Source organism: Dermacentor albipictus, chromosome 1 (assembly GCF_038994185.2).
Source record: "Dermacentor albipictus isolate Rhodes 1998 colony chromosome 1, USDA_Dalb.pri_finalv2, whole genome shotgun sequence".
Taxonomy (NCBI): domain Eukaryota; kingdom Metazoa; phylum Arthropoda; class Arachnida; order Ixodida; family Ixodidae; genus Dermacentor; species Dermacentor albipictus.
Window position 1 is genome coordinate 507,653,213 of NC_091821.1, and position 20,885 is coordinate 507,674,097.

The 20,885-nt window shown below is 45.7% G+C and overlaps 1 protein-coding gene across 1 annotated transcript in view; it reads left to right on the top strand.

Moving 5' to 3' along the window:
- Positions 1-20,885, top strand: part of Vps50 (vacuolar protein sorting 50) — a 199,116-nt gene that overhangs the window by 80,399 nt on the left and 97,832 nt on the right. The window contains exons 12-15 of the mRNA XM_065439255.1: positions 1,138-1,315; positions 5,796-5,894; positions 8,061-8,151; positions 9,399-9,593. Of these exons, the coding sequence (XP_065295327.1) occupies positions 1,138-1,315; positions 5,796-5,894; positions 8,061-8,151; positions 9,399-9,593 (563 nt within the window). The remainder of the gene's footprint in view (positions 1-1,137; positions 1,316-5,795; positions 5,895-8,060; positions 8,152-9,398; positions 9,594-20,885) is intronic.

Here is a 20,885-nt window from a genome sequence, read left to right on the forward strand (position 1 = left end):
AAACGATAAGCCTAAAAGGCATGTCAACTTTATGGGTATTCGCAGTGAAGGAAACTTCAAGAGAAACATTTTTTGAGTTGGACATGCCCTTTAGAACAGATTCGAGGTTTAACCTACGACAAAGCCATTAGCTTTGCTTTTGGTCTTTTTCACGGACACCGTGTTGTGACAATCAAAAAAGGCAGAGACCACATATTGTGCCTTATCCTGATACAACTTGACAGACATGACTGCAGAGCCACCCTCTTTGTCTGCAGGGAGCACAGACGGGGAATGTTCTTTTAGAAAACAGGTGACACGTTTTACCGGGAATTTCAAAATACTTGGTCTTACAGTGGCTCAGGGCGTCAACACTGTCTGCTATCCATTGCTCGTGCTCAGAAGCACGCCGGGACACTTGCCTGACGGTAGCCAGGAGCTCCGGTGGGGAAGACTTCAGCTCAACTGCGAACTTAAGTCCCGGAGAAAGCACGTCATCAGTGACGGGCTGGGGCAAGTCCAAGTTTTTCGGGTTATGAAGCGGGAAAAATTCTACTTTTAAAAGATGGCTGCGTCAGCACCCCCTCTGTCGCGCTAACTGACAAGGAGGTCAGATACCTCTGGCTATCGATGCCACATTGAATTTTGTATGGCTTTGTTGCGGTGTTCTGCGCAAGGTTGGTGTGCTAATGTGCAGCTATAAAACTTGCTATGCTTTCTGAAAAGAAAACAAACTGTTGGAAGTAAGCACTCTGTTCTCTCTTTGCCGCCTCTGCTCTCCTTGCACTGTTATTCAAACTTTAAAGTAGTATGTGAAAATACTTTGATATTTATGATGCAAACTATTTTTTTTTTAAATTTTATTCGATTTGCCTGTGGCGCAATTTGATTTGTATTTGAGTGGGTCTCAAAAACTACTATTCACAATCCCCTATGCTCATGTTAGCACAGAGAGACTTCCATGGGTGCTCATTTGGTACACGTGGTCATTGAAGCGTAGCAACAGTTTGGAGTGGTGCGACCAACTCTTTTGTATATTTGTATAAATGGTTCAATGTCAGAAGAAGAGGGTAGATAAACATGTGACGGGTTGGTCTGCAGACAAGCGGCAACCTTGTCTTATCACGATAACCCTCAGCTTCCGCCTCCTCCCTGCAGCTGGAGAGAGCCTGCTGAGCGAGGACATTCAGGCCCGCTTTGTAATCGAGAAGCTCCGTGAGGGGTTGCAGCGGGTGTGGCAGGACATCCAGAAGAAGGTCACCCAGTTCCTGCTCGCCTCCAACATTGCGGGCTTCAAGTTCAACCAGTTCATTCAGGTGCTGGACATCGTGCGCAGGTACGTTTACCTTCCAATCTTGTGCGTGCCTCTTCTTGAGCTGATTGCCGGTAGTTGAGCAAGAGATGCCCCTAGGGCCAACATATCGCTAAGGGCTTTTGTCTCTTCATTAGGCGCTCTGATGAAAAGACAAGTGCCCTTAATGAAATGACAAATTTGGTGTCACTTTAAAAGAGAGTGCACTTTACCATTAGTGTGATTTGCAGGCAGACAGACAGAAAGGTTCAGTGACACTCATTGTAGAACATGCTCGCCAGTGAGTGTTGATCTTACTTTGCTGCATTGAAGCGTGTAGCCTCAATAGCTGTACATGAAAAATAAATAAAGTTGCACTCAATGCAGGGTTTGTACTAGTTCTGAAACTACTATATGTGATTTTCAAATGTTGTAGGCAACACCCTTCCATAAGTAGACATTTTCAATAGAAATTGCCGTGTTGCCACAGCTTGCCCTGGATGCAATGCTATCTTGTATTAGATAATCGTGCCAATGTGGCTGCAACAAATTACTTCATTTACACTACACACCTAATACCGTGCTTAATAATGCAGTATCTAGTGCTATTTTCCGAGTATTGCCTGAAATAACAAATAAACATTGTGCATGCTGATCTGCCCATTGACATTACCATCAAAGCCAGAGGACACTTTCCTCTGCTATGTTGCAGCACGATGCCAAAGTGATACTCTGTGCAGCGAAGTGTACTTGCTAAATGTTTCACTGAATTTGCTCACCTGACTGGGGTATAAATGTTGGCTCCAGCCTCAGACGTCTCTTGTTCAGCCACTGTTGGTCATGTAAAGTCTCCATTTTACATAAACTTTGTTTTGCTTATTGTATGCCCTTGAGATGCAACTTAAGGTGGGGCCTGTGGCTTTCACATTACGTAGATGGAGCAAAAAGACAAAAAGAAAAACAGTCGTGGACTAATTTTTCTGACCTGCTCAATTATTTGGAATTCCCCACGGCACCGCCACCAACTCGGTAGAACTATTGTGGAGCAGCGACCGAAATTTTGCACACTGCATGGTACCGTGCTTGATATCTCAGAGTGGTCCATGCACGCAAGATTGAAAACATGCCGACCACAAACCAAGTGTTACGTGTGCCACCCATGCCTTAATTTCCATTGCCGAGGCGCACAACCACTGCGAAGCATTTTGTTAACTCGGCACCAAACCGTAACTTTGGTTGCACGCTACCGACGAGGCAGCTGGTGCCTAGCCATTAGGCCTAGCTGGCGAGGATGTCAGGTGGCATGCTGTCGCAGGAAGCTTGCCGACCTTGATATATTTTCGTACCCGTGGACAGTTAAAATGGGAGATCACGCTCACGGGCTGAGCCGAGGACAGCACTTGAAGAGGAGTTTGGGTTAGCAGACGATCAGCCGTGGCAGTGACTGGAAACGCCCACCAAGTCTGTACGTACATGTATTGGTACGAACGGCAAAGGCTTGCATGTGGATTTAAAGCCTAAAGGCTCTGAACTGAATTTGCAGAACACAGTTTAAACTGACGCCGTCGCGGAGTCAAGGTCCCATACGCTAGGACGCGCATCCCGACGGGCAAACGTGAAACGCATCCACAGCCTCAACTGTCACAAAATATTTAACAGGTATTATTTTAAAAGAAGCACGGCATACAGGAAAATTCTGGAAGCGATTTTTCCGTGATGCTGGAGTCGCAAAAATTCACTTTTTGCACAAAAACTGAAAGAGCCAAAAAGCGACAGTGTTTGTAGGTTTGGTGCAGAGTGCGCATGGCTGACAAACAATCAGAGCAAAGGCACCTACGTATGCTGCCTAGATGGCCTGGCCACCCACGCGCAACTGCAGAGTGTGCACATACAACGCTGCGGCCTTTTTTTTTTTCCTCTGTTTGTTTGCTCCGGCTCCCCTCCTCCTCAGTATTGCCCTTGGCTGCTCTCCTCACTCTCCCCTTGGCCGGCGCACGTAGTTGGGAGGCCTGCTCGTCTGCCTTGGCCGCACGCACTTGTCTGCGGGGTGTTATAGCAGCTGCATTATAACCAGGGGTGCGATCGGAGATCGTTGTTCGGCGCGTTCGTTCGGTTACCGGCGCGCGCAATTGGCCTACTCCGTGCCGACGTCGTCAGCCGCGGGGTGCAGCCACGTTTTTGGTGACGTCAAAATGGCGACACGCTCATGTCAATCATCGTGCAATCGAGCACATCGTCTGCTAGGCGCCGAACCCGACAGGAGTTGGGAAGTTTAGAGCGATCCTACACTCGTTACGAGACGGGCTTCGCATGGCGCGTCTGGTGGATTGGATTGGATCCAACCGGCAGCTGCCGCTGTGGAATGGCACGTTTGGATCTAATCCATAGTTTAATTCGAGAAAATGGTGGTTCCGTTGGGAACTTCAGTTGTTGCGCTGGCGTTGCTCGACGAGGAAGAAGAGAGAGTGGAGCTGCGAAGCGTGTTTGAAGAAATGACAGAAAGCGAATTCCGGCGTTGCTTTCATTTCTCGAAGTAAATGGTGCGTTGGTTGTACAGCAAAATCAACCCCATCAACGGATGCCAGCGAGCCACTGGAATGTTGTTGCTGCCTCTTGAAAAGTGTGCCACTGTTCCCGTCATTTCTTTTCCCTTTTTTTTTCTAGCTGTGTGTGACATCACCTAGGAATGACACAGAGAAACTAATAGTTGTAAGTTGTAGTAGTCACACCTACTACTATTTGAAAACATGTTTAAGCCAGAGAAGAAAAAAAAAATTCATTTTTAGATAAAGATTTCGTTCATTGGAAGACGAGAAACATTTCATTTTGTAGTATACTGTCTGCGAGCAGATGACAAACGAGGGAAGCAAAGTTCCGGGGAGTTCACTGCTTGCTGATTGGCTGCTCTCTCCACCCCGTTCTCGCAAATTTTGCATACTGCAACTTTGTGATGTTGCAGCAACCGAACAGAAGGCGTATTGAACAAATATCTCCAATCGTGCCCCAGTATTATAAGCGGTATGCATATATGTGGAGTTCTGGGGGAAGATAAATGGGATTTAGAAAACACAGCATTGCACCTGGTTCTGCCTTATAAGTGGTTATATTATAAGTGGTCCCAACTTGATAGTGCCAACAACTGAAAAGTGTCTAATCAGTCTTTTCATTGCAGTACCTGATCTACACACTTGATTGCTGCCTCCTCTCCAAGCAGATGAACCTACATCTATCTTACATGATGCTTGCTGGCTGGCTTTTCTAGCATTGGTCAAGAGTCACTAGGTTTGCCATGGCGATGGCTCCTTTTCAGTAATGATACTTGCAATTCAGAAAGCAGTGGTCTTACACACCTAATAATTCCAGTATTGGGAATGGAGGCGGTGGTAGAAAGGAGGTACCACTGACAAAATTGTGATATAGCTTTGGTGGCTGCTGCATGATAAAAAAACCTAATCTCCTAATAATAGTACACTGCATGCCAGGAACTGGGCACTACATTGTTATACAACAACTGATTTTAGCAGTGCACTCTGTTTTTCCTGGTTCAATTCAGGGAACAATGAGGAAAACAGCACAATAAAGTGTGGCTGATACAAGGAAAAATACGACACATATACTTCCTTTTCCATTGTTTTCATGCTTTGCGAGCTGAACCTATTGGCCCCACATTGCAGCTTTTTTTGGTTTTACCTGCATTTTACTGACTGGCCTTCAATCAATTTACAATCTATCAGGAGAGAAATAATATATCAGGAGAGAGTCATTAGAAGGCTTCGGAAGTAGCTATGTATCATGGATGTTTCTTTAGGTCAAATTCACTCACATTGCTAATTTCTGCAAAAAGTTGTGTGAATAGGTTACAAAAACAGCAAAAAGAAAGACAGCAAAAAGAAAAAGGGAGCTTGTTAGCACATCAAAAATTTGGTAAGCCTTTATGATTAAAAACCAGCCCAGAAAAGAGACAAGACATAAGAAGACATAATAACTTTGCTGACTTTCCCCACTATGTTCTTTTTTTCTCTTCCTAAATTGAAGATTTGCTAGTTGTAACATTGTGAATTATGATGATTGGGTTTTTCAAGCCAGATGTCATGTCTGTCTGCAAGAACACAACCCGCTGCATACAGTCAACAAGTAAAACTTGTCTGACCACAAATTGGTTCTGGTACCAATAATGTTTACTGTGCAGCTGCTTTCCCAGGCCGGTGATAGGAGACAAGACGCAATAGACATTGAGTTTCATAAACAGCAATGTTCATTGAGGTTCATGATTAGCTACAACAGTGGTTGGGAGTGAGCCAGCGTATGCTGCTGCTATTAGGCCTTAAGGCATGTTCCGACTAATGACTGATTTGGCAAAACAATTCCAGAAATTTACAAGTGTTTATATAGTCTTGAAATAGGCATTGGCAATGATTGGCCATCTGTCTGCCCACTATGGCAGTGCTCCTGACACTAGTGGTGAGTTAGTACCAGTGCGTGTGAGTACAATCTGTTTTTTTTTTTTTTTCTGTGTTCAACATAGGTTGATGGACATTGGGCAAGACTTTTGTGGGAGCCAGTCGGAAGAGCTACAGCAGTCTCTGCGACAACAAAGTTTCAACTACTTTAAGGACTACCATCGGTTAGTGGCCGCATCGTTTTCATGTTTTCAGTCCGCCCCGTCGTGTAACCCCCCCTCCCAGCACCTTCCAAGAAAAGCTATTGCTTTGTGTGTGTATGCGCAAGTGTGGATGCCCACTCTCTCTCTCTGCCCCCATACCCGCTGATGTTCATGAAGCTCTATTTTGTTCTTTAAACAGATACAATGGTACAGATACAAACATCCAAGTACTAACTTTGTGGGGATGCGCGACTCTCGCGCGTCCGATGTTTTTCCCGCATAGCGCGTCTCGTGTAATGCGGCTTCGCCGCGTGGCCTGCATGATGCCCGCGGCGGTCGATGTGATTGGGGCGCAGTGCGAGAGATGGCGCGAGTGTTGCGCTGCTAACGCCGCCGACAGGCGAGGAAGGAAGGTGCTTGCTTTCTTTGGGTTCGGGAAGCAAGCGGGACATACGTGCCGTGCCGCGCGTGCGCCGATCCATGCTTCTGTGAGACCGTCTCGCGTGGCCGCCTTGGACACCGTTCACGTGACAGTATGCGCGATTGACCAGGCGTTGGGATCCAGCATGGGGCGAACATATTCGCTCGCTATCAGGTCGCGGTAAGTCAGACTTCTAGATTTGTCGCGCACCCATCGGCATGTTTTGTGGATAGCAACTCGGCTAGCAGGCATTGATCTATGAAAGGTGCAATAAATGCCCTTGTGATTGTTTGCACTACTGTGTTGTCGTTCCTTTGTCCCAAGAGCATGGAGGAGAACTCCACAACTTGCAGTATTTGAACATCCAGGAGCATACCTGCTTACTTTTAGCTATCCCGTTGCAGTAAATTTTTTGCAAGTCACATGCCAAATTTTTAACACAAGAATAATTGTAACTGCTTTTTTATTGACTTTAGAAAAAACTTAATTGCATATTTGTAAGCAGCACACAAGATTAGATGTGTCCTGAAAGTTTCATGTTTCAAGAGCATTGCATGAATACAAAACCAACCAATCATGAGGCTGGTGTTCTGTTTGAGGGGCGATGCTTGAAAGTGAAAACTTGAAAGTGGCTTCCTGGGTGTGTGTTTTCTTCAAGTGCCTTTGCCTTGTGAAAGGGTTGATAAAATTTTAACGAATTGATTTCAGTAAATTTGGTGTTCTTGTGCTCAGCAACACCTGGGTAACATGCTAGAGCCGGTAGGTTTTCCATATGTTCAATAGACAAAAGTGGTAGTGGCAGTAAAACATTAAATGCAATTTTCTCAACTTTCTTTTTTCGTCAAGTGCTTTTGCCTTACAGAAATTTTGATAATGTTTGCATCAACTGATTTCAGTGAGCTAGGTATCATTTCTTATAATAATCTCACAGCTACATTCTAAAGCTTGTCGTTTTTTTCTTAAATGTGGTAGATTATTAATTAGATCAAATGTAGCCTAATTACTGCCGCATAGTTTTGTCTTCCCAACTTTGCTACTTATTTGTGGTAATCACAATTATTTTATTGGTATATGCTCAGCTTTAGAATGTGCAGTGGTTCTTTGGAAATGTCTGCACACCCTTAAAAACACATTATTTTAATGAGAAATTACTGCAAAGGCCTGTAAGAAATTACATAGTTAGGACTATTGTATATTCTCATATCTTTTCTTCCAAGTGAGATATTTGAAATCTAAATACATATTTGAAATCACCATTCTACAAGATATCTACACACAAAATTTAAGCAACATATGTTGAGAAACAAAAAGAAGTTTTCATGACCCTCATCCCCCCTTAATTCGAGCCGCTGAAGTGAAGATATTTTCAACATGGCATGAAACCATATCATTCGGCGCTGACTCACATATTCATCGAAATAAGTTCTTTCTCATTCAAATTTGCTTCTTTCTGTTGCTTGATAATTAGGAAAATTCTGCAGCCCCTTTCCTTGTAAGAAAAATCGATTGGCGACTACTTATTTGCATGAAAGGTCGAATTTTAATACAACGAAATTTCGGTATAACAAAGTAAATTGCAGATTTTACCTACTTCGTTATATCGAGGGTTAACTGTACCACTTTGCTATCTTTGATGTATTGGTTGCCAGTTTGGCATGCAACTGTGAAGCATTTTTTATATTGTGCATTGTTAGTGGCCATGCTAGATGACCAATGGTGCTCTGTGAGACAGAAAGTGCTGAGTAAGCAGCATGCCCTCTCTGCAGGAGCTGCATGGAGGAGCTGCGAATGTTCCTGGAGAATGAGAGCTGGGAGCTGGTGCCTGTTAAACCCTCATTCTCCATTCTCCAGCTGCAGGTGAAGCACTTGTTCATATCACTTCAGTGTGCTACCACCGCACAGATTGGCTCCTTACACACAGTGGACAGGGAAGGCTGATGGCACGAATAAGCCACACGAAGAGAAGAGCATAGCAAAACTCACACAGGCAGTGTGTTTACAGGCGTGACAGATTCAGGTTAAGCTTGTACATGAGTGGGAAATCTGATTGTCAGCTTTATGTGAATGTTCATGGATTGACTAAGGTCAACTTCAAGGTTTCTCTGGTAAACGTTGCGTGCATCTCTGGTAAACGTTGCGTGCAGATTTACTCATCTAGCTACACAAAATGCACCTGAGTGTGATGGCACTGGCATCACGCACCCATAGGTTTATTGATCGTGCTGTAGCCTCGTAAATCACCACTACAAATTTCAATGTTCATTTATGTGCTAGCAAACCTGCACTGCTCATTTGACGCTTGGTACTGTGGCTAGCTCACTGTAACTGCAAGGTTCTTGTAATTGCAAATGACAGAGAGTCAGAATGGCATTGTCAGAATCGCCTTGACTTATCCGGCACCTGTTGATTTCACAACTATGAACCTGCTTGCATAGTTTTGTTCTTCATCTATCTCTGTCTGTCAGCATCTCTGGCACATCCTAGAAACTCGAAACTTTTGCATGCATTGGCTGTTCGTCATCTCAGTGAACTGAAGCTTTCATTGCATACTACAAGTTGCCAAAAGTGCAAAATCATGAAGCCTTGTTTCTCTGCTGATGTCACCGTTTTCCAAAAATGTTAAAGAATGATGCAAAGGACAGGATGAACTTGAACAGTGCACTGACTATCACCTTGAACTGTCAACAGCCAGTTACATCAATGCTGATTTTGGCTGGCATCTGTGTGCAACTGTCACCACTGTCACTGGTATTGGCCCACTTGCCTCATAAAGTGCACCACTACTAGGATTGGCCTACCCTACCCACTTGCCCTGAAAGGGCGAGTGCATATTCATGTGTTGGCTTCTATGCGCTGCTGTTCATTTCAAGGCATCGGTGCCAGCCCTGCTTTCTTTAATGGCAACTACATGTATGTTTTACCTGGGAGCCTGCTCGTCACTAAGTTTTGTTTTCGCTTACTCTTGTCATGCTTATTCACTATTTCCCTCCTGTCAGTGGGGGACTACGGTTGCGCCTGCACTGTATCTTGAAAACTTGGGTCATATTATGGTTTGTGGCGCGTAACAAAGAAATCAATTCACTGTGTGCCTTTTGGACATGTAGGAGCTGCGGTTCCTAAGGCCACCGCCCAGAACCAGTGCACCACCCGGGTCGCCGAGCGGCAGCCGAGCAGAGGTGCCGTCTCGCGTGGCTGCTGGTGATGGGCTGCGGCTATTCGATGCCGCCTGCCAGCCGTTCATCCTGCAGCCAGAGGAAGAAGAGGAAGACCTGTTTGACGCTGTTGCCTCCAGCCCTGCTGTGAGCTCTTTCGATGCGTTTCTTGACTGAACTTGTCAACACTGACTACATTTGTAAAACAGTTCGTGTAGAAGGACATGCTGTAGCCATTATACAGCTGAATGCACCTGCATTGAACTCAATTGTTTCGATATATTTTTTATAGAACAGTAAAAAAGTGCCCCGAAGTTTATTGTGTCAAGTGCAAAACACTTGAAGAGCCAGTGTGGCGAAGCGAAGTGGGGCATGCAGGTGGTCCCCCCAGAAAGGGGGCAACTTCTACGAGTCAAGCCTCATTCACATCTTAACAATGTGAACACCTTCACAATTGCCTCTCCTTACATCCACATGCTCGCTTTTTTTTGCTCTATCCTTAGAGAAATTTTGCCGCTTTTTTCCTGAAAAGCCCATTTCATATTTAGAGGCATTATTCAACTTTACTTGCAGCACTTGAGCTGCATGCGTGCCAACCATCATGTATGCAAAAAAAAAAAGGAAATCTCCTAATGAAAATGAATGTTGTGTGTTGATGTAACAGGGTGGGGTTTCTTAAAAAGTTGTTCTTCTCAAGAGGCCAGAGGAAAGGTATGTTTGGAGACTCCAAAAGATAGTGATTTCCAGTTGTTCGACAAGCACTTCAACAGCCCTCAGCATTCTAGGGTGCCATTCCAGCAGACATAGAGCAAATAATCTTATTAGAACTGACACTGGGGTCCAAACCATAGCAAAATGCAATCATGTAGATGGCATAGCAATGGTGTAATGGCAGAAGTGGATGCAAGGGAGGCTGATAACAAGGAAAGTGTGCCTTTGACAACTGCTGAGCTTGCATCATCACTCTGATCTATTAGCGCTTGTCATGTGATAATAGAATTCGTTGCTGGGCTAGTTGGTTCATTCTGGTGTGGAGAATTAAGCATAAACTTTTTAGACGGGGCAGTGTGACACACAAGGGAAAGCCACTAAATTGCAACTGAATTTTATTTGAAAGCATATGCACACATACATAGGCACAGGACAGGTGCATAGGCTGCACCGCACATGTGAGGTCACATATTGTGTCATCTTGAAAAGCACGTAACGGAAAAAAAAAATCATAACAGTCTTTCGAAAAACATTTCTTATTTGCTGCGCAGCAATACTGAGATGTCAATTATACAGTTCATTCTAGATACAGTTAAAACTTGATCTAATTAAACCTGATTTTACAAAGTTCCTGATCTAATGAAGAAATTTCAGTTCCTCCGGTAGGTACCCATAGAGTGTGATGTTGTCATCAATCCAATTAGCGAAACTTACTTGGCCACCAAACTTGATTTAACAAAGTCTTTCCTGAAATATATGAGTAACAAAGCGGTGATTTCTTTCTAATTTTGACACATACGGGTTTTTTTCTTTGAGCGTGTGCTCTAACACAATCGCGTTAAAACATCTGGGCGTCCCAGTCACGAGCCTATCTTTATTTTGACGAGGCTGCACCGCCCATGCACTGAACAACGGACTCAGCAGTCGTCGATCTCATGAGGCGTTTTTTCTGGAGCCCACGAGGGAACCGAGGACGCATTGGAAGGGCTTGTGGGCTATGAGAAGTGTGTACGCCCACTGCTGGTAATGCACATGCAGGCGAAGGTCACGAGTTTTTTCACTGCGACATACTAAATTCGCAGTTCTCTCCAGAACACCAAGGTGTGTTGTTTTGTTTTTGCTTTCGGTTTCACGCACAAGCAGTTGAGGCCGGCCTCGTGGACTTTTTGCACATGCAGGCATGAGTTAGCGGCAAATACAATGCCACGGTAGCTTTGGGGTGTCGCTACATTACAATTTCAGATTTCGAAGGACTGAACAATCGCTTTCTCAATTTTATGTACTTCCAGATTTAACGAAATAATTCGAGCATGGTCATCACTTTGTTAAATCGAGTTTCAACTGTATACAGTAAAAAATCGTTAATTCGAACCGCAAAGGGAAGCCGCTTCAGTTCGAATTAACGAAAGTTTGAACTAATGAAAATGAAGGAGAATAACAGTACACTGCGATTTGGAAGCAATAGGGCATGTCAGAAATTTAATGCTTGAAAAAGTCTGTGATCGTAGTCTGCCTTTTTTCCTTGAAGGCGACAGCTATCACTTTTTGCTCTAACAAGCGAATGTGGCGGAAGGCTTCCTCTTCGCCTTCTTCAAAACCGAAGAAGAGACGAGCAGCATTCAATCCAGCCATGACCTCCGCAGCGGAGGGCCGCACTGGCGCTTCGTCTTCCTCCTCCTCGTCGTCACTGACAGCGACAGGTTCAGCGCTTATGACCTGAGAAATTATGTCCTCATCTGTCAGCGCACCACACACCACTGCATTGTCGTCCACGTCGACATAGTCAGCAAACGAGATGTCATCCAAAACGTCTGCCATGGGAGCGATAACGCCATTTCCGAGTGCAGGTGGCTGGTTTCCTCCTTGTAGAGCTTGCGCGCCGAAGCCGCAGTGGGTATAGCAATCGAGCCACAGTGGCTATAGCAATTTGCTATCGTAACCGCAGTTACTTGCTCCCAAGCACGTACAAGCATGTGTAGCGCACTTAGGAGCGTCACCTGATAATTATTACACAAAATAATTTGCTGCAACAGATGGCGCCGGTAAAATGATTTCAAATTTTTAATGATGCCTTGGTCCATGAGCTGCAGCGCCGCTGTAGTGTTAGGTGGAAGGAAGGCTAGCTCAATGGCCTTCGTCTCAACGTCGACCTTATGAGCCAAACAGTTGTCAACAAGCAGGAGGACTTTCCGGCCACAACGCTCAAACTTTTTGTCCATCTTCGCTAGCCACTGTCCGAACAGTTCCCCCGTCATCCATGCCTTTCTGTTGGCCGCATAGTCCACTGGGAGGGACCAGATGTTCTTGAAGCAATGCGGACCTTTAGATTTGCCGATCACTAAAAGCGGCAGCTTTTCAGTTCCTGCCATGTTCGCTGTAACCAATACAGTTATTCTCTCCTTGCTTCTTTTCCCTCCAGTGCACTTGTCATCTTTATATGTGATTGTTTTGGAAGGCAGCAATTTGAAAAATAAAGCACTTTCGTCCGCATTAAATATGTCCTGCGGAGAGTACTTCTCCATGTGGCCTTGCATTACCTCCGAACGCCAAGCTTCACACGTTTCAACGTTTATGGCCTTTGCTTCTCCTGACACAGCACGGAAAACAAGGTTGTAACGCTCGCGGAAACGGTGCAGCCACCCATCTGAAGCAGCAAAGTCGCTGTAACCCAGCTGCATGGCAAAGTCCGCTGCCTTTGCCAGTATCACAGGGCCACTCAGTGGAATATCCTGAGCACGCATGTCCTTTATCCAAAGCAGTAGCGCTTTCTCGAGGTCAGGATACTTTGCGGGCCGCAACCTCTTTTTTTCGTTGGCAACTTCTGCCGCCAAGGCATCTCCAATAGCTCTCTTATTCTTTATGTAAGTAGATAGCGTGCTTTTCGGTATTGCATGCTTCTTCGCAATTTCTTGCTTAGACAAGAGTCCGGCGTCCACTTCCCGCAGGATATCACTCTTTTCTTGCAGCGTTTTGGCGCAGTGATAGCGTATGCTGCGGGCAGATGCCATTTTCAAATCGTCGCAGCTCTGGGTCCGACTGTGCCACACCACCGATGTCCACCAAAACGAATGTTAGCCGAGGCTTAAAACCATCGCCAAGAATCGCGACGGCCGGTACACCCTAAGCTGAAAACAGACCTGCACAACCGATGAAGACTGCCGAGACAAAGACGCTGAACATGTGAAGGTGGCGAAGGCCCCAATTCGTCGGTTCTTGATTGCAAGCGCAGCTGCGACGCACTTGATTCGCTGTGTTTTGGTGCTTGCCGCGCCATCTGCCGCACAACATTAGCAGCTACACAAGATTTGCAAAGCCTCCATATTTGCGACGGGCAAGAAGTCTCGGAGGTCAACGTAGAACGGAGAGGAGGCAGCCGCCGCTGCCTTCTGGCCGACCCCGTGCAGGTTAGATTTTTCCCAATTTCGCCTTCTCTCGCCGTTCTCTCCGTTTCGGAGGCGACGCAGCCTTGTGCTTAGGCAGTAGGCGCGTTTCTCCGGCCGTGTGTCAGGCGCCAAGCCGCCAGCACGGTGGCGCGTAGTTCAAATTATCCGTAGCGAAACCTTCTCGCGTTCGAATGAACGGGCTTTTTTATACATGGACTTCTGTGGAGCTTGGCCGGACCAAACCTTACAGTTCGAATTATACATAAATTCGAATTATTGAAGTTCGAATTAACGAGCTTTCACTGTATTGAACGTCAATATAATGAAATTGTTGATATAACGACATAAATAAACACGCATGGTGTGCCGGCACGTGTGAATCCTGAGAATCGCGTCATGCAGCAACCGGGCTCCTCCCTCACGCTTCTTTCTCGACACGCTGTGCCATCTAGTAGCGCGCAACCTTCGAGACGATAAGCGCAGCACGCTGGTGCCTACGAATGCTGAGAATTGCTCCCTCATTTGCCGCACACTCAGTGGCACATGCTCGGTGACCCCAAGTTGGCGAGAGGTTCATTGAAGAGTGGCACATACCCAGTGCATTCGTTGAAGCATTCGCGTGAAAGGCATTTGTTGAAAGCGGCACATACCCAGTGTATTTGTGGCACAGCCTGCTACTGCGTCGGGTTGCTGTTATGCAGGCTCGATTCCACTCAGCATCGGAGAAATTTAAGCGATCTTTTTCCGTCGTGGCAGTGCGGCACATTCCTAGTAGCACGTGCCTGGTTACCCGAGTTGACATCAAATACGTTCATTGAAATGCGGCACACACCTGCTGGCACATAGCCAGTGACACAAGGCCTTGTCGAAGGGCTTCTTCGAACAGCTGTGCCTACACAGTCCCACATCTACAGGGACCCGTGTCGGCGCTTATGAGGTTCGTTGAACAGCTTGTTTGTTTGTTTCTTTATTTATACTGTCAGTTGTGGGGTCTGATCTGGGATTCTCACACCGTACTCTTGGGACAAAGGAACGACAACACAGTAGTGCAAACAATCACAAGGGCATTTATTGCACCTTTCATACATCAACACCTGCTAGCCGAGTTGCTATCCACAAAACATGCCGATGGGCGCGCGACAAATCTAGAAGTCCGACTCACCGCGTCCTCGCGAGCGAATATGTTCGCTCCATGCTGGATCCCAACGCCTGGTTGTTCGCGTGTATAGTCACGCGAATCGTGGCGCGTTCGAAGGCGGCCACGCGAGGCGGTCTCGCAGAAGCATGGGTGGCGCGCACGCGGGAGACGTACCCGCCGTGCGTCGACCCGCCGGGAAAGAGCCGCGCTGCACGTGCGGCACGCCCGTCCCGCTCCCTGCCTCGAACCCAAGAGAGCAAGCGCCTTCCTTTCGGCGCCCAAGTAACCTCGCAGCGGCGCGACACTCGCGCCACCTCTCGACACTCGCGCCACCTCTCGACACTCGCGCCACCTCTCGCACCGCGCTTGTACCACTCAGACCGCGGCGGCCCACGCGGCGAAGCGGGAGTACAGGAGACGTGCTATGCGGGAAAAACATCAGGGGAGGCGCGAGGGTCGCGCATCCCCACACAGTCCAAGGATGGACCATTACAGGAGTGGTTAGAAATACAACAAAAAAGATAAAAATATCGGTACACACAGAACAAAGAACAATACAATAGCAGTATCTGCAAAAAGTGACATGCAGTGATCAAAGACAAAACACTCGCAGTATGTGCATCAGAAACAAATGCTATGATGCAGTCATATCTGGAAAAATAAGATTCTCCAAACCAGCAGTAAAAGCACCGACAGAGGAACATGTGACAAGTGTATTGGGTAATTCATTCCATTCTTTGATCGCCCTAGGAAAGAAACTATAGTTGAATATATCATTCCGTGTAACTGGCGGGTGTATGTATAAACTGTGCTTGTGTCTGTAGCGTTGATCTGGGGAAATTATACAGAATTTAGTGAAATTAAGTTTAACCTGGTTTTGAACAATTAGGTATAAAAATTGCAGTCGGTCAAACTTAGTCCTTAGTTCTAAAGCGGAGAGGTTTGCATGTCTGCATAGTTCAGTAGGAGAGTGCACGTGCTGATACTTATTAAATATGAATCTGGAGGCGAGTCGTTGAACTCTGTCCAATTTATGACGGTTGGTTACAGTGTGTGGGTCCCATACAATCTTAGCGTATTCAATAATTGGCCTTACTAATACCTTATATGCCAAGCTTTTCACTTCAGGAGTTGCGCTCTACAGTCTTCGCCTGAAACCCCATAAGACTTTATTTGCCCTGCTACACACCTGATTGATATGCACATTCCATCTCAAATCTTGAGTAAATATTAGTCCTAGATATTTATATTCTGTTACTTTTTTTAGTTCCTGTGGACCTATGCTGTATTTGTACCGCAAAGTCACCTTCTTTCTTGTTATGGTCATACAAACTTATTTTACTGGGTTCAGTGACATTTGCCATTCATTACACCATTTTAATATTTTTTGTAAATTGTTAACTTCTAACTGGTCACTTAAAGATTTGATCCTATTGTAAATGATGCAGTCGTCTGCAAACAACCTTAGTGGAACAGTTATATCAGAAGGCAAATCATTAATAAATACAGTATAAGAAATAAAAGAGGACCCAGGACACTGCCTTTGGGGTACTGCAGACAAAACTGGTTTGGGCATGGATTTAATTTTATTTATTTCAACATACTGCTCACAAGACTGAAGGTAGGATTTAAGCCACTTGGCAATATTTGGATTTCTAAATATTTCATTCATTTTAAGAGGCGTTTAGGATGTGATACTTTGTCGAACGCTTTGGCAAAGTCTAAAAAAATTAGGTCGGCCGGTCCTCGGCAATTTAATGTTTCTGTAAGATCGTGAACCGTTTGAACAAGCTGCGTTATTGTAGACAACCTCTTGCGAAAACCATGTTGTGCTGGTGATAATAACTTGTAAGCTCCCAGGTAATTTGACAGATGTTTACAAACTATATGCTCAAGTAGTTTGGAGCAGGTACTGGTAAGAGAAATAGACTTAGTTTTCTACCTCAGATGTGCTCCCACTTTTGTAAACTGGAATTATTTTAGCTTGCTTCCAGGCTGTAGGAAATGTTCCCTGGGTGAGCGAAGATTGAAAGACTGTGGTAAGATACTTAGCAACCCACGGAGCATATCTATATAGGAACTCATTCGGGATGCCATCGGGGCCGGGGGATTTCTTAATGTTAATGCGCAGAAGAAGGTTCAGGACTCCTGCCTCGTTGATGAGAAGGTCAGATGCTGAAGGGCGGTCAGAGGTGTTATGAAAGTACGGAAGTGTGCCATCATCATTCGTGAACACGGAGGAAAAAAAGGAATGGAAATTTTCTGTTTGTTCTTGGTTAATCCTTTCATCCTCGTCTTTGTGTTGTTTTTTAGAAGAGTTCACATATCTCCAAAATTTGCTAGGTGCGTGATGAAGGAAATTTTTCAGTGTTACATTAAAGAATCTCTCCTTGGATTCCTTGATCAGACGGTTTAAGTCGAGCCTCATGTTATAAAGCAAAGTCTTGTTTTGGGCACTAGGATCTCGAGAACAAGCTTTTCGTTTCCTTTTTATCCTCCGTTTGACATGTATTATTTCCCTTGTAATCCATGGGTTATTTCGTTTACATTTTTTGATGCCTATAGGGATAAATCGCATAATGCAATGCATCGTAACCTCGGAAAAAAAGTCCCAGAGATCATCAGTGCCACCATTGGAGTCATAAACAGACATAAGGTTATCAAACGACCTTTCAAGGTAATCCAAGACACTAACATCGTCAGCAGCTTGAAAGTTTAGATATTGGATGCTTGAATCCTGGTGCAGAGGGTACGATGACATGTTCAAGGACAGAATAACCATTTTGTGGTCAGATAGCCCTTCATCAACAAGACAGTCAATCACATGCGGTGTCAATGCATTTGAGATTAATATAAGATCAAGTACAGATGACCTTGTTGCGCACATCCTAGTATATTGGTTAACGAGCTGGGTTAAATTGTAGGAATATATTAAATCCAAAAACAACTCAGGAGATGTAACATCTGTGTCTCCGGCTACATATTAATACCAATCAATAGCCGGGAGATTAAAATCACCTAGTAACAGTATGCTATCTTGCTCTTTCACGTGCGTTTCCAAGAATTCTCTTAGCAGCATAATGCGTTCTACTGGGGAGTTCGGAGGCCTGTATACCGCTCCAATGAATACAGTGCGATTATTCAATTTTGTAGTAATCCATATAGCCTCAATATTTCCTGGTACTTCTAAAGTGGAAAATATGATATTTCGTTTCACCAAAACGGCCAGGCCTCCGGCTCTTCCATCTCGATCCCTCCTAACCAGCGAATATCCGGGTGGCGCGATTTCGCTATCGAGTATATTTTTATGCAACCAGGTTTCAGTGATTACAGCGATGTCAGGAGCGTGATCAATAACTAGAGCTTCAAGCGCATGCACTTTGTTTACCATGCTTCTTGTATTTACGTCGATTATTTTGAAACCAGCATGTTGGCCCTGCATGCGTCCGTTATCACTTGCTCCTGTCTGAGTTCACAGTTTGCACCTCTCCTCACGTTCTTCATTCCAGCTGTACAGCGTATTGTTTATTTTTAATTTATCAAAAAGCAGCTTTACCTTCTTTCCTGCCTTCTCCTCACTTGCCAAGGCCCCATAGCTTTTTTCTTATTCCCTGTACTCTTTTAGAGAAATCTTCGCTTACGCTGTAATCCGTGTTTTTCAGTTTTGTGCAGTTCTGCAAAACTTTCATTTTATCCCTATAGTCTGCCACCCTCAGGATGACTGGTCGAGTTTTACCAGAAATCTTCTTGCCTAACCTATGAATCCGTTCAATAGAAGATACATTCACTTTCAAAGTAGTGCTGAAGATTTCGTCTTTTACTTTGCTTAATAGGGTCTCTTCATCTTCATGGTCCTCTTCCTTAATTCCTCTAATGATAAGATTATTTCGTCGTGAACGATTATCCAGATCATCCAGATGTTTGACCAGAGTAGATGTTTCAATGCTGTGGTCAGCTACAATTCCTTCAAGAGTTGCGAGCCTGTTCCGAGTCTCGTCTAAGCTTTGTACCTTACTCTCGATTACAAGAAGCCGGTTCTGCATGTCTAGGATTCATGTTTCAAACGAGTCCTGCTTGTCTTGAACCGCAGTGAGTTTAGACAAAATGTCTTTCTGGTTTTGGAGCATTTCCCTGCACATTACTTCTGTTATTGTTCCTGGATTTTTCTCCATGTCCCCAGAGAGACTCAACAACAGGCCCGCAATATATAAACAGTCGCATATACAGTCAACGACAGCCTGTGGACATGGCAGCACTATAAGACCAAGAACATCACTATGGAAGCCATTTTTTCGGTCACCAACCTGCATGAACAGCGGCACGTCAGGCAACATCGTCACGGCAGTGCTGCCATGTCCACTGAAGCTGGTAGGCGGTGGGCATGCTTTTATAGCATACAGCTGATCCCTTCTGGGCATGTGTCCTGACGTCATCGTGCCCCCAGATGGTGAGCCGAAAAGAAAATCCACGTGTCGATGCCCCTGAATACCGGTGAGGTCAGCAAACGGGCCGAAGTATCCGCCCACGCAGAAGTGTCACGGCACGCCAGCATCGTAAGGAAGCGTGATGTTTCCAGTGTCGAAGGGTTTCGCAGCGCCTCCAGCGATGAAACTAAGGCACGCGCAGAGAAGCTGCGTGAACAGCGGCACGTCATGCGACATCGTCACGGCGGTGCTGCTGTGTCCACATATGTACACACTGGCACATACTCTGTGACCCTAGTTTGTCCAATGGTTAGTTTTGAACCCTTTTACCTTAGTACAACATCCTGATGTACCTCCCATTTGACCACAGACTGCCCATTTAACCAGCTAGGCAGTAAAACGGTTAGATACAAACATGCATAGATACATAGGTAGATACATACATGCCGTATTTACTCACCTAATGAATGGACTGGCATAATGAACGCAGCCCCCACTTTTCCAATCAAGAAGTTTGTTTTTTCTTTTTCTCGCATAATAATTGGCACCCATAACTTGCTATCGAGAAGTGGGAGACACACGGTACGACTCGGCGTCTAATATGGTGTCCGGTGGGTGCATTTGGGTCCAGCGCTGTGTCGGATGCCGAATCATACTGTGTATCCTACTTTTATTGCGATACCAATTGTATGGACGCTCCAGGATCATTTTTGCCATTGTCGTCGTTGCCACCACGCACTGCATGGTGTAGGTGTCAATGAAAGCATGCGAGGGAAACAACAATTGTGCTTCAATCTCAGTGCTGTATTTTGTCGTGCAAAAGGGCCCGAAAGGGGGCAGGGGGAAGGGGGGCAGCAGCGTTGTACTCTGGCAGCAACTGCATATTGCACAACCGCGCCCGAGGGGTGCCGACGATCGCAGCTCAATCTCTCGCGTACAAGGGACAGAAGCGGGGACAAAACATGCCGTCTTCCTTCGCACGCATGGTGCCAGGGGTAGGGAAGGGAAGGAGTGGCACGACGTTTTACTTTGGCCTTTGGCAGCAACTGCGCTTGCGCGGCCACGGCACGCCCTATCTTCAAATCAATCTGTGTCGTGGGCCGAGTCGACGGCGGCTCATGCCTTTGTGCCTGCTGTGTTCTCGCTGCTCAGTTTGTGCTCAAGCGAATGTTTGCAAGTTTATACGGCCGATACCTTACGCTCCGAAGCAGAAAGTCGATATGGCCATTCATGAATACGACTAGCATAACCAGTAGTTATGTGATGCTTAACAGTTGAAGTCTGGCCCAATTGGTGAGTGCTGAGGTCGGAGATGTCGGGGTAGGAAAACAAAAGGCAACACAGAGCTGCTGCTTGTCCAGGCAATAGGTCCGCAGCAATCATGGGATGAAATGTTGCGTCAGGGCAAATAGCATCCTGTGGACATGGTGAAGAATCTGAGCAGACATCTACGGAAAACGTCGTGACGTGGTCATCGCTGATAGCACGCAGCGTTGCAACCGATATGCCTTGGGGTAGAACTTTCTTTGTCGGGCCAAAATTGACGACGGGGAGCCATGTCCGGTTATCGGCAACAATGGCGATGGAATGGGGCACAGTAATATTGCACATCAAAAGGACATCAGGAACAGGCGTGGCGACGTAATCACCATCGGGAACAGGAAAAAACGAATGCAAATCAACGAAAGTCGAGGCTTTAGGTGGCAGGTGGATGAAGGCGGTCATACTAAAGTTGTTCGGCATGCGGGAGTAGGGGAAGTTCGAGGCATAAGGTACTGGCAGA